The sequence below is a fragment of the Hemitrygon akajei genome, chromosome 3 (assembly GCF_048418815.1).
Source record: "Hemitrygon akajei chromosome 3, sHemAka1.3, whole genome shotgun sequence".
Classification (NCBI taxonomy): domain Eukaryota; kingdom Metazoa; phylum Chordata; class Chondrichthyes; order Myliobatiformes; family Dasyatidae; genus Hemitrygon; species Hemitrygon akajei.
In genome coordinates, this window is record NC_133126.1 from 179,069,851 (window position 1) to 179,083,528 (window position 13,678).

Here is a 13,678-nt window from a genome sequence, read left to right on the forward strand (position 1 = left end):
CCCTACCTTAGAAATTACTAGGCTTACCCATAGCCCTCTATTTTTCTAAGCTCCACGTACTTATCTAAAAGTCTCTTAGAAGACCCTATCGTATCCGCCTCCACCACCGTTGCTGGCAGTCCATTCCATGCACTCACCACTCTCTGAGTAAAAAACTTACCCCTGACATCACCTCTGTACCTACTCCCCAGCACTTTAAACCTGTGTCCTCTTGCAGCAACCAAAATCTACAGGTTACTTCTGAAATTTTGACTTCATGAGTATATAAAGAAGCAGTGAAGAGTAAGCCCTCTCAAATAGCATAGAACAGAAGAGCCAGAACAATTTTTGAATCTGATATTAGCAGAGTGATAAATAATTCTCTGAGAGTAAAGCACTGGGCATTTTGTGCATGTCTGACAGTGCACTTTTGAAGCAATGGGCAATTTCAGTTGTTTGTTTTTTTTTTAAAATGCTTTTGAAGTAATTCTTTCAGTGTGCAATTGAAATCCAAAATCATAACTGATTTGGCCAGTGTCTTCAGAACATAGAGTCATAGAGCATGGAAATAAGATCCTCAGCCTGTCTGGTCCAAATCGACCAAGACACCTATCTAAGTTAGTCCCACTTGCCTGCATTCAGCTCATATCTCTCGTTACCTTTCCTATCCACACCCCTGAACAAAATGAGTTTTAAAGTTATTAGCGTACCTGCCTCAACCACCTCCAAGGGCAGCTCATTCCATACCGTATACAGACCAATCTGGATGAAGAAGTTGCCCCTCACATTTCTACTGTTTCTCCCCCTCAGCTTAAACCTATGCCCTCTACTTCTTCATTCCCCAACCCTAAAAAGAAGACAATGGTCTATCACCCTACTTAAGCCCCCCATAATTTGATACATCTCTCTACAAGATGTATTCTCGTGCGTGCCTCACTCTCCAACACTTCTAACCTGCTCAACCTCTCATTCTCAGTCTCCTGAGTCCTGGCAATCTCTTGTGCAATCTTTCCAGCTTAATAGCATCTCTCCTACAGCAGGTGACCAAAACCAAATAAAATATTCCAAATGCAACTCCACCAGTCTCTTGAACATGGATAGCCCTATTTTATTAAACCATATTAGCTTTGGTTACTGGGTCAGTCTTCACTATGGAAGATTCCAGCAGGTTCCAGAAATTGGAGAGCATCAGGGGGCAGAAGTGAGCTATTACTTAAAAAGTGCTTGGGAAACTGAAAGATCTGAAAGTAAGTCATCTGGAGCAGATGGACCCCCCCCCCCCCCATGGTTCAGAAAGAGGTAGCTGAAGAGATTATGGAGGCATGAGTGAACAGAAGTGTGGAGGGTGTGTAGTGAGCACTTGTATTGGGGTTCTAGATAGGTTTGTCCAATTGAGGCAAAGAAAGGACAGCAGGGTGAAGGAAGCATTGCTGACAAGAGATATGGAATATCTAGCAAGAGGAAGAAAGAAGCATACTTAAGGTTTAGGAAGCAAGGATTAGACCAGGCTCTAGAACATTACAAGGTAGCCAGAAAGAATAAGGTTTTACGGTACTTGGAGAGACATGATAAAGTAGGCCGAAGTCAACATGGTTTCCTTAAGGGGAATTCTTTCCTGAAAAAATCTGCAGGAAATCTTTGAGGAATTAGCAGGTAGGACAAACAAAGGCGAGGCAGTGGATGTTGTTAACTTGGGTTTTCAGAAGGCCTTTGACAAGATGCCACAGATGAGGCTGCTAAATAAGTTAAGAGCACATAGTATTACAGGGAAGATATTGGGGTGGATAGAAGGTTGACTGACTGGCATAAAGCAAAAAGTGGGAGTAAAGGAGGCCTTTTCTGGTTGGTTGCTAGTGACTAGTGGTATTCCACAGGGGTTCATGTTGGGACCCCTTCTTTTCACAATATATCAATGATATGGATGACAGAATTGTTGACTTTGCTGCCAAATTTGCCAACGATATAAAATTATGTGGAGTGGCAGGTAGTGTTGAGGAAGCAGAGAATCTGCAGAGAGATTTAGGCAGATTAGGAAAATGGGCAAAGAAGTGGCAAGTGGAATACAGTGTAGGTAAGTGTATGGACATGCACTTTGGCAGAAGGCATAAAGGTGTAAACTATTTTCTAAACCGGCAGAAAATTCAAAAGTCAGAGATGCAAAAGGTCTTGGAAATCCTTGTGCAGGATTCCCTAAGGATTAACTTGTAGATTGAGTTGGCAGTAAGGAAGTAATTTATAATTATTATTTTTTCATTTTGTATTTGCACAGCTTGCTGTCTTTTGCAAACTGGTTATTTTCCCATCCAGCCGGGTGCAGTTTTTCACTGATTCTATTGTGTTTTACTCTATTGCTGTGAATGCCTGCAGGAAAATTAATCTCAGAGTTGTATATGGTAACATGTATGTACTTTGATATTAAATTTATTTGAACTTTGTTACTGACAATGGAAGGGTTAATGTATGAGGAGTGTTTAATGAATCTGGACCTGTACTCTCTGAGTTTTAGGAAAAATGAGGGAGATCGCATTGAAATCTACCAAATATTGAAAGGTCCTGTTAGAGAGGGCATGGAGAGGATGTTTCCAATAGTGTGAGTCTAGGACTAGAAGGCACAGCTCACAGAATAGAGAGATGTCTATCTACATGGGAGATGAGTAGGAATTTCTTGAGCCAAAGGCTGGGGAATCTGTGGATTGCTGTGCACAGGCTGCTGAGGAGGGCAAGTCATTAAAAGTAGACCTTGATAGATTCTTGATTTGCAAGGGTATCAAATGTTACAGGGAGAAATCAGAATAGGGTTGAGAGGGAAAATTAATCAGCCAGGATTGAATGGTGGAGCTGATCAGTGCGCTGAATGGCCAATTCTGTCCCTGTGACTTACGGTCAATTAGTGAATTCTGCTCCATTACGGCAGCACTCTGAAGCTGGCTAGCTGAAAAATCTATTCAGGAAAAGGGGAAGTGTGAAACAGTAAGTGGAAGATGTGTTAACTTGAATTGAGATAACAAAGTTTAGGGAAGTATGGGAGATGTAATGTTACATTTTTGAAGTGGTTTTGCAAATGTAGTGGCACAAACTCGCTTTCAGAGATGTCGTGTAATGACTCTGAAAAAAGTCCTTGTCTAACTGAGCAACCATTAATTGTACACAAAACATCTGCTCATCTCATTATTTCACACTTCACTAAGATACAGCTACAGCAATTTAGGAATGCAAGTACCAAAAAGTGGTCAAATAATTCTGTAATCACGATGAAGAAAACCCATTTTGAAATTGGGACCTGGATGTGTGTTTCTGTCTGATAACGTAATGTTGCAGCAGCTGTTTCACCAGTCCTTTAATAGGATTGTGCAGCATTTCAAGCAGATTAAGTCTTTTTTTTCATTTAACAAATTTGTTTCAGTTATCAAGATGGCTTGGTAATTGGATTCTTTATAAGTTGCAGAACTGCAGAAACTGGATTATGGATTATCTAGATGTAGACACAAAGAAATGTGAGAGATTAAACGCAACAGTAAGAATTTGTATTTATGCTGCAGCCTTAATTTTGAAATTGATCCCATAGCACTTTACATAGAAAGAAAACATTGGGCACTACTATAAGTCATGGGGATGCAAGGGGAAACAGCCAAAAAGCTGATCAAAGAAGATGATCTTAAAGGAGGAGAGGGAAGATATTCCAGACAGTGAGCCCCTTGCAGGTGAATGTATAGTTAACCCCCAATGGAGAAATGGACAATGGAATGAAAAAAGATCTGGAATAAGTGCTGATTTAGGCAACATGTACAACAAGCTGGAGGAACTCAGCAGGTCGGGCAGCATCCATGGAAATGAGCAATCAACATTTTGGGCCGAGACCCTTCGTCAGGACTGAAGAGGGTGGGGGCAGGGGCCCCCTTCAATATAACATCCCATCTCCTGAACTCAATAGTTTTATTAATGAAGGCCGAAGTACAAAAAACTTTCTTTATGACCCTGTCTACCTGTAATGCCACTTTCAGTGAATTATCTACCTGAAATCCCAGACCCATTTGTTCTACCACACTCCTCTGTGCCCTACTGTTCACTGTGTATGACCTATCCCGGTTGATCCTACTGAAGTGGAAAATCTCGCACTTGTCTACATTAAATTCCCATCTGCCATTTTTTCAGCCCTTTTCTCCAACTGGTCCAGAACCCCCCGCCTGACAGACTTCCTCACTGTCCACTACACCCCCCAATCATTCACTGATTTACTGGTCCAATTAACTACATCATCATCCAGATCAATGATATAGATGATAAACAACAACGGACCCAGCACCGATCCCTGTGGCACACCACTAGTCACAGACCTTCAGTCAGAGGCAAGGCGTCTACTTCCACTCTCTGGCTTCTCCCACAAAGCCAATGTCTAATCCAATTTACTACTTCATCTTGAATGCTGTGTGACTGAACCTTCTTGAGCAACCTCCCATGTGGGACGTTGTCAAATGCCGTGTTAAAGTCCATGTTGACAACATCTACTGCCTTGCTTTCATCAACTTTCCTGGTAATATCCTCGAAAAACTCTGTAAGATTGGTTAGACATGACCTACCACACACAAAGTCCTGCTGACTATCCTTAATCAGACCATGTCCATCCAAATACTTATATATCCAGTCCCCTGGATACCTTCCAATAACTTTTCCACAACTGAGGTCAGGTTCACCGGCCTGTAATTTCCTGCTTTATTTTTAGTTTGAAGTTAATAACTCATCGGGGTGATTGATAGGTTCATGGCCTAAGGTAGAAGGAGATGAGTTATTAATTTCAAACTTTCTGCATAATCACCCAAAGAGTTGAACTGCACGTGCATGTAACAAGAGCTGTATAACTCATCTCCTTCTACCTTAGGCCATGAACTTATCAATCACCTATCTTTTTATTTTTATTTATTAAATTTTTAAGAGAATTACATAAAATGAATAGAATATTAGAATAGTGAAAAATTAATATTAACCCTCCCCCCTCCCCTTAACCCTTCCCCCTTTAGATCCCTATCCAGAAAAAAAAGAAAGAAAGAAAGAAGAAAAAAAGAAAGATTGCCTGGATATCGGAGGATCCCCACATGCTCCATGGAGTTCAAAATAACTTTAGTTTTTATTTTCCCCAAATAACTTATAGCTTTATCTTCAAAGGACCTATATATTGAATCCTATCTTTTGTAGATAGGGGTGCCAAATTTTCCAAAATATATCATATTCATTTCTTAAATTATAAGTAATTTTTTCAAGTGGAATGCAGCTATATATTTCATTATTCCAATGGTCCATAGTTAAATATGAATCTGATTTCCAAGTAACTGCAATAGCTTTTTTGGCTACTACCAATGCAATTTTTATAAATTTTTTCTGATATTTATTTAATTTAGGTTTCGGTATTATCCCTTCAATATCACCTAATAAAAATAATATTGGGCTATGTGGGAGTTGTATTCCAATAATTTGTTCCAGTAAAAGTCTTAAATTTATCCAAAACGGTTGAATTTTAAAACAAGACCAAGTAGAATGTAAAAAGGTACCAATTTCTTGATTACATCGAAAACATTGGTCAGATAAATTTGAATTTAATCTATTTATTTTCAATCACCTATCTGTGGACACTTTCTGGAGGTCCAAGATCCGTATGCTCCATGACCGCTGGACTAAATGTGTAAATGTAGGAGGGGACTATGTTGAAAAATAAATGTGCTAGATTTTCTAAAATTGACTTCTACCCTAGGCCACAAACTTATCAATCATCCTCATAAGTGTTCTCTTACATTTCTTACACTCCTGAAGTACCTCAATTGTTCCTACCTGCCTATGCCTGCTAAGTACCTCCTTCTTTTCCATAACCAGGGCCTCAGTATCTCTTGAAAACCAACGTTCCCTAAACCTGTTATCTTTATCTTTTGTTTTGACAGGCACGTATAAGATTTGTACTCTCAAAATTTCACTCTTGAAGGTCTCTCACTTACCAAGTACACCTTTGCCAGAAAACAAACTGTCACAATCCACACTTGCCAGATCCTTTCTGATACTATCAAATACTATTCTGATATGATTAGTCTTTGTACAATTTAGATTGGACCAGACCTATCCTTTTCCATAATTACCATGATCACTAGATGAAAAGTGTTCCCCTGTATAAACTTCTGTCACCTGCCCTGTCTCATTCCCTAATAGGAGATCTAATATCACTCTCGCTCTCATTGGAACTTTTATGAACTGATTAAGAAAACTTTCCTGAACACATCTGACCAGCTCTTTCCCATCCAGCCCTCTTACAGTATGGAAGTTCCAGTTAATATGTGGAAAGTTGAAATCACCTACTATAGCAAGCTTACGTTTCTTGCAACAGTCTGCAACCGCATACGAATTTGCTCCTCTAAATCATGCGAGCTGTTGGGTGGTCTATAATATAATCCCATTAATGTGGTCATACCTTTCTTATTCCTCAGTTAAAGTATGTGAGATCTCCTGAAATAATTCTCTGAAACAACATTAATGAGAAGTGTTCTTCTGAGGATGGTTATTAATTGACTGATAGGTTGGAGACAGAGCACGGCCATATTCTGTAGTTTCTGGGAGTGGCTCAATCAACCAAATGTGAGATGTTTTGTACGACTGACAGCTGAAACCTGCATAAGTTTAGTTCCAGCAAACAAGGTGTAATTTCTCCCCGCAGTATCATATTAAACCTGACAGTATGTACTGCTTTGCAATTTACAGATGGCTCACACTCCACCCACAGTGAATTACGTCTGAACATTTAAACTTGTGATGGAGGTCCCATTTCCAGCCAATGTGAAAAATAGGATTGTATTTGGATTTACTGCACCAATATATCATTTAAACCACAAAAGTTTCAGTGAACAGGATTTATTTGCTAACTAAATCAAGTTGTTTAGTTCTTTGTGGTTGCAATTCAATAGACTACACCCGCTGATATCCTGAAAAACTTAGCTTTTTGCTTTGCTTGTGCAATGAATTCAGACAATGGGGACTTCAGGGTTTTCCTGCAGGCTAAAATTTCTTTGTCTATTACTTTGTGTCATAAAGCATATCTTTGGAGTAAGTGCAGCAACATCCATTTATTCAGATATATGGAATTCTTAGTGAAGTTAATTGTAAAGGGAGAAACTGTGAGGAAATTCACTGAACACACACCGTGAGTCACTGACATGTTTACCTTTGATTTACACTGCAGGTTTTACTGGCCCCACATGTGATCAGAAGATTGACCCTTGTGCCTCATCACCTTGCCAAAACAATGGGACGTGCTTTGCAGATGGCACATCATATAGTTGTAACTGCAGTCCAGCCTACACTGGACCAGTTTGTTCTCAGCTGATCGACTTCTGTGCCCTTAATCCCTGCTCCCAAGGCACTTGCCGCAGCTTTGGAACAAGTTACAAATGTCTCTGTGACCCAGGTATGGTACATGCTCCTCAACCATCTTTGGCTTTGCCTTCTGTTCAGTAAGGATGTCACACTAGCACAGTGAATACTTCTGTCCCAGAATAGAACTGGCCTCCTGTTTGGAGGATAGGCACAGAGGATTGAGTTAAAGGCAGCAGACATGGTCACACTGTGGCTCTGTCAGTGTAATATAATGTACAGTATATAAATATAACATGGCAACCAATGTACAGGTATAATTTAACCCATGCTATAGAGATGGCCGTTAAAAAGTGTGAAGTAGATAATTTAGTCCTTCAGTCATGCAAGAAATATGTATTATAAAGCCAGCTCAACACCCAAGCATTAGGTCAAAGTACAAGCTTCATTTGAAAAACCCTAGAGATGTTTTTCCCAAGGTCAACCCATTTGTAGGAAAATGTTCTTGAGAAATTCTTCCCCAACCTGATAAATAATGAAGTGAATGCTGGGGATGAAAGGGAGTGAAAGGTACATTTCCCCCACCGCCCTAAATCTATGTGTGATATTGGGTACCACGATAGTGTAACAGTTAGTGCATTGATTACAGTTCGGGCATCAGAACTCAAAGTTCATTTCTGGTGTCCTCTGTAAGGAGCCTCTGTGGAATACAAACGTTTTCCTCGGGTTCTCCATTTTCCTCCCACAATCCAAAGACTGGGTAGGTTAATTAGCCATTGCAAGTTGTCCCGTGATTAAGTTAGGGTTAAATCGGGGTTGTCAGTGGTTGCTGGGGCAGCATGAATCAAAGGGCTGGAAAGGCCTACTCAGCACTGTATCGCTAAATAAATATTATCTAGCTCATGCCTACGCTCATGAATCATTTTTAAAAATAGGTTTTACGTTGCTCTTCGATCGTTATTGGAATGTACAACTGCAGGTTTTACAGGCCCCACATGTGATCAGAAGATTGACCCTTGTGCCTCGTCACCTTGCCAGAACAGCAAGCCCTACTTTGCAGATGGCATATCATTTTGTTTTTTTTTAATCAAAATATACTTTATTCAAAAATAAAATTATGTACAATAATTTGCACTCTGTTATTCCATATTTACATTCCCATGTTCGGGGGTATACACCCCGCTCCCCTACCCCTCAACTCCCCCAGGGGAAGAACCCTAGACTGTGGTCCTTCCCCACCGGGCCCTTGCGGTGGCTGCACCGAGTTTGAGTGCGTCCCTCAGCACGTACTCCTGCAGCCGAGAATGTGCCAGTCTGCAGCATTCCCCCACGGACATCTCCGTGTGCTGGTAGACCATCAAGTTTCGGGCCGCCCAAAGAGCGTCTTTCACCGAGTTGATGATCTGCCAGCAGCACCGGATGTTGGTCTCGGTGTGCGTCCCCAGGAACAGCCCGTAGATCAGAGAGTCCTCTGTTATGCAGCTGCTGGGGATGAACATCGACACTGTCCCTTCCATCCTCCTCCACACCTTCTCCGCGAACCCACAGTGTGCAAAGAGGTGGGTCACCGACTCCTCCTCACTGCAGTCCTCCAGTGGGCAGAGGGGTGTGGAGACAATGTTCCGGGCATACAGGAGGGATTGGACTGGGAGGGCCCCTCTCACCACCAGCCAGGCGAGGTCTTGGTGCCTGTTGGTGAGGTCTGGCAATGAGGCATTTTGCCAGATGAACTGGACGGTCTGCTCAGGGAACCACCCCACTGTGTCCATCACGTCCTTCTCCTGCAGTGCCTGCAGGACCTTACATGCTGACCACTGCCTGATGGCCCTGTGGTCAAAGGCGTTGACCTGAAAGAACTTCTCTACGAAGGACAGGTATGGCGGCAACAACCAGCTGACAGGGGTGTTGCATGGTAAGGGGGCCAGACCCATCCTTCATAGTCAGGGTGACAGGTAGAACCTGGGCACATAGTGGTCCATTTTGTTGAAACTGCAAGAAGCCTACACTGGGCCGGTTTGTACTCAACTGATTGACTTTTTGTGCCCTTAATCCCTGCTCCCATCACATCTGCCACAGGGTTGGAGCCTTTTACAAATGACAACAATTTTTCTCCTTCATCCCAATAATTTTAGGCATTTAACCTCCTATGCTTGCCCAATGCAAATCCATATTGTTACATATGTCTGTAATAAGCAGCCAGTGAACAAAGCTGGTCCTGTGCCCAATAACGGGCTAACAATCTGCCCAGTAGACCAGGTAACATGCCAAGGTGTTGGACTGGTTGTAGAAAACACTTCACCATGGATTTTACCTTGAACAAAAATTCTGACTGAAACAGGTCATGAATCTAGAACTGGGACACTAATCTAAATAAGACTGTCACTATTAGGTGAAACAGTTGAATTTTAACCGCATTCACGGAGCAGTAATTGAAAAAGTTAACTTTAGCTCGTCAGTCCCATGGCAAAACCAGTCATTATCAATCCTAAGTAAGGTACAAGGCTGTGATCTATTTGAGCAGCTCAGTGACTAAATACAGTAGTCTACATATTGTCTCAGTAAGGCAGCACAACCCTAATTTCAAAGGAACGGCCTAAATTTAGCACCAAGTTATGTTAGCTTCCCTCCACTGTCAGATTTCCGAACAGCCCATGAACACTAATCCACTACTCCTTTTTGCACTGTTCATTTATCTTGTAGGTTGTAATATTTTTGTCTCTCTGCACTGCACTGCTGCCACAAAACAGCAATATAAGACAGTGATAATAATTCTGATTCTGAATTTATGATCTCTGATTGGGAGTCATTTGGGCACGACCCATCCAGCAAAACTATCTTTTCCAGAAGCTCCTTTCTGGAAAGCTCTATAGAGTTATTAGAACAAACATTTCACACCATCTTAAAATATTCTTCCCCCAGGCAGCTAATCTGATCGACTATTCTCCCCTCCTATCTATTACCTCAGTCACTGCACCAACACTTCTCATAACGCTGTTTATATTGTAAATACAGACATTATTTATGCACATTTTATTCCATATCAATATGTTAACCTCCCACTATATTTTTATACAATTTCTTATTCTTTATAACTGTAGAATATTGTTTTTGTTGCATGTCGTGCCAACACACTACTGCAAATTCCTAATGCGTGTAAATATATACGGAGAATGAAGGTGATCCAGTGATCCTTGCTCTTCGGTTTTGGCTTTGTGCAATAATATAAAATCAGTGTGAATGAATTTCCCACACTCGGCACCTGCCCCGATATTTTGTTCATATCAGTATTAACTCAATGTCCATGTTAGAGCTAAGGCCTGGTCAAAATTGTCCTTATTGAGTCTCAAGTGCTAACTCATGCCATGTTTGGCCTGACAGTGAAGCCATTCAATGTCCAAGCAGCGCAGCGAGGTTCGTTACTTTATACGTGTGTGTTCTATGTCTCCAGTTACTGATGTGAGGATGAAAGAAATGTCACCAAGACCAAGGAGATGGTGGTGGACTTTAGGAGATCTAGGCCTCATATGGAGCCAGTGATCATTAATGGAGAATGTGTGGAGCAGGTTAAGACCTACAAGTATCTGGGAGTACAGTTGGACGAGAAGCTAGACTGGACTGCCAACACAGATGCCTTGTGCAGGAAGGCACAGAGTCGACTGTACTTCCTTAGAAGGTTGGCGTCATTCAATGTCTGCAGTGAGATGCTGATGATGTTCTATAGGTCAGTTGTTGAGAGCGCCCTCTTCTTTGTGGTGGCGTGTTGGGGAGGAAGCATTAAGAAGAAGGACGCCTCACGTCTTAATAAGCTGGTAAGGAAGGCGGGCTCTGTCGTGGGCAAAGTACTGGAGAGTTTAACATCGGTAGCTGAGCGAAGGGCGCTGAGTAGGCTACGGTCAATTATGGAAAACCCTGAACATCCTCTACATAGCACCATCCAGAGACAGAGAAGCAGTTTCAGCGACAGGTTACTGTCGATGCAATGCTCCTCAGACAGGATGAAGAGGTCAATACTCCCCAATGCCATTAGGCTTTACAATTCAACTGCCAGGACTTAAGAACTTTTTTTTTTTTAATGCTATTATTAATGCTTTTTGAGTTAGTGATTTAGATGCATATCATATTATTACTGAGTTGAGTATTGTATGTAAGGAGTTTTTGCTACAACGGGTGTATGGGACATTGGAAAAAATGTTGAATTTCCCCATGGGGATGAATAAAGTATCTATCTATCTATCTATCTATCTATCTATCTATCTATCTATCCTTGTGGCCAGCTCCTTACTGAAGTGTTGGAGTAGGAACAGAGTGAAGAGAATAATTAACCCAGAGCACAGAGTAAAAAATGTGCATGAAGAAATTGAGAATATAAAAAAATGTCCATTCTTCGTGTTGCATAGAAAATTATTTTTTTAATGAATCATGATATTTGCAGGGAAAAAAAACCTATTTGGCTCATTGAACTAATTCCCTGCATGATCAATTCAGAAAATTCCAATCTCCAACAGTTTCCCTGGAATTCTTTGCTCCCTTAGCCATCAATCTATTTCTGAAGCCTGCATATTATGTCAATCATTCAGGCACCAACCCAGAACCCGACTATAACCTAACTTTGATGTACAGAATGCTAAAATAAGCAGAGGCAACATCATTATACTGTTCATTAATTAATATTGGAACAGGAGACAATATTAACAAACAGATGCTTGACATGTTCATATGACATTCTGTTGCTCATTATTTTGGCAGAACCATTATCTCAGAATGCCATACAATTCATTTATTCATACCATTAATTGTTAACTAATGATACAGTTAGGAAAGGAGAAATAGGAAATTAGTCGTAATTACAAAAGCAGCATAAATAAATCATGGCAAAGGTTATCACAGACATATTTTGTGAGCATTTGTTGCGCTGTTTTGTTTTTGAGTAATTTATATAGTGCACCGCTCCGCAAAAAGAATCATCTTTTCAGCTAAGGAACCTATTATCTGAAATTCCACCCTCTCTGGTTTCTGTTGACTTTTTCTGATATTCTTAGATTTGGCTTTACCCATGGTCACATGGAGGAAACGCAAATATGACTGTGTATGTTCATTAAACTCCCCATCTGAAATTCAGTCTTTTTGATCACAGTGGAGCCAAATCTCAGGAGAGTTTGATGTGCAGACCTACAACACCGTGACTTTAACACATATGGTTGTGACAATATGTACACCTCCTTCCCCATTGTGTAATCATATTGTGACTTAATACTGCCATCTATTGACCAAGCTGTGGTGACATGCAGAGCTGAACTTTGTACTTTTTTGCTGTATTTCCAATACCTTTTATATTGTAACTTTCATAAAATTAGATGATGGCAACCAATGATCACAGTAGTAGACAAAATAAGTTTTTCTGGCAATAAATCAAACTATTATGAGCAAATATACTGTCAACTTACTGGTGTGTGATGAGGTCACAATTAGGTGGAAGAACAACACCTTATATTCTGTTTAGGTAGTCTCCTACCTAATGGCATGAACACCAATTTCACAAACTTCCAGTAACGCCCTTCACCATTTCCATCCCCTTTTCCCTCTCTCACCTTATTTCCTTCTGGTGCTCCCCCCACCCTCTTTTCATTCTCCAATGACTTTCTGTCTCTTTCACCAATCAACTTCCCAGCTCTTTACTTCATCCCCTTCCCCTCCAGGTTTCACCTATCACCGAGTGTTTCTTTCTCCCCTCCCCCACCTTTTAAATCTACTCCTCAAAGCCCTTTTTTCTCCAGACCTGCCCGAAGTGTTTCGGCCCGAAACAGCGACTGTACTCTTTTCCCTAGACGCTGCCTGGCCTGCTAGTTCCTGCAGCATTTTGTGTGTGTTGCTCGGATTTCCAGCATCTGCAGATTTTCTCTTGTTTGTAGTGTGGTAATTTTAGTCATTTATTTTGTATGCTGACATTCAGCTTCTTGGAGCTGTGCTGTGTTCTCAACTTTGAATGTTCTGAGCCCTGGCATTAAATTACTAAAAACCCAGATTTTAATGTGTTGATGATGGTGCAGCTTTTAACTCTGAGCTTACATTAACTCGTCCCATTAGCAGATCCATTCATGCATCTCCTATTTTTATCCGTTAAATTTCCAAGTTCCAATCAATGCCAGGGCTCAGAACGTTCCAAGCTGAGAATACAGTACTGCTCCAACAAGACTGTATACTTACATATAAAATAAATGAGTAAAGTTCTAAGTAAGTTTTATTATCAAAGTAGGTATGCCACCAGTTACAACCCTGAGATTCATTTTCCTGTGGGCATACTCAGCAAATCTAAGGAACAGTAACTATAACAAGGTCAATCAGATTTCAGAAGACA

The 13,678-nt window shown here is 40.9% G+C and overlaps 1 protein-coding gene across 1 annotated transcript in view; it reads left to right on the top strand.

Moving 5' to 3' along the window:
* The window catches only part of dner (delta/notch-like EGF repeat containing), a 275,113-nt gene that overhangs the window by 231,089 nt on the left and 30,346 nt on the right, over positions 1-13,678 (top strand). The window contains exon 8 of the mRNA XM_073041483.1: positions 7,193-7,417. Within this exon, the coding sequence (XP_072897584.1) occupies positions 7,193-7,417 (225 nt within the window). The remainder of the gene's footprint in view (positions 1-7,192; positions 7,418-13,678) is intronic.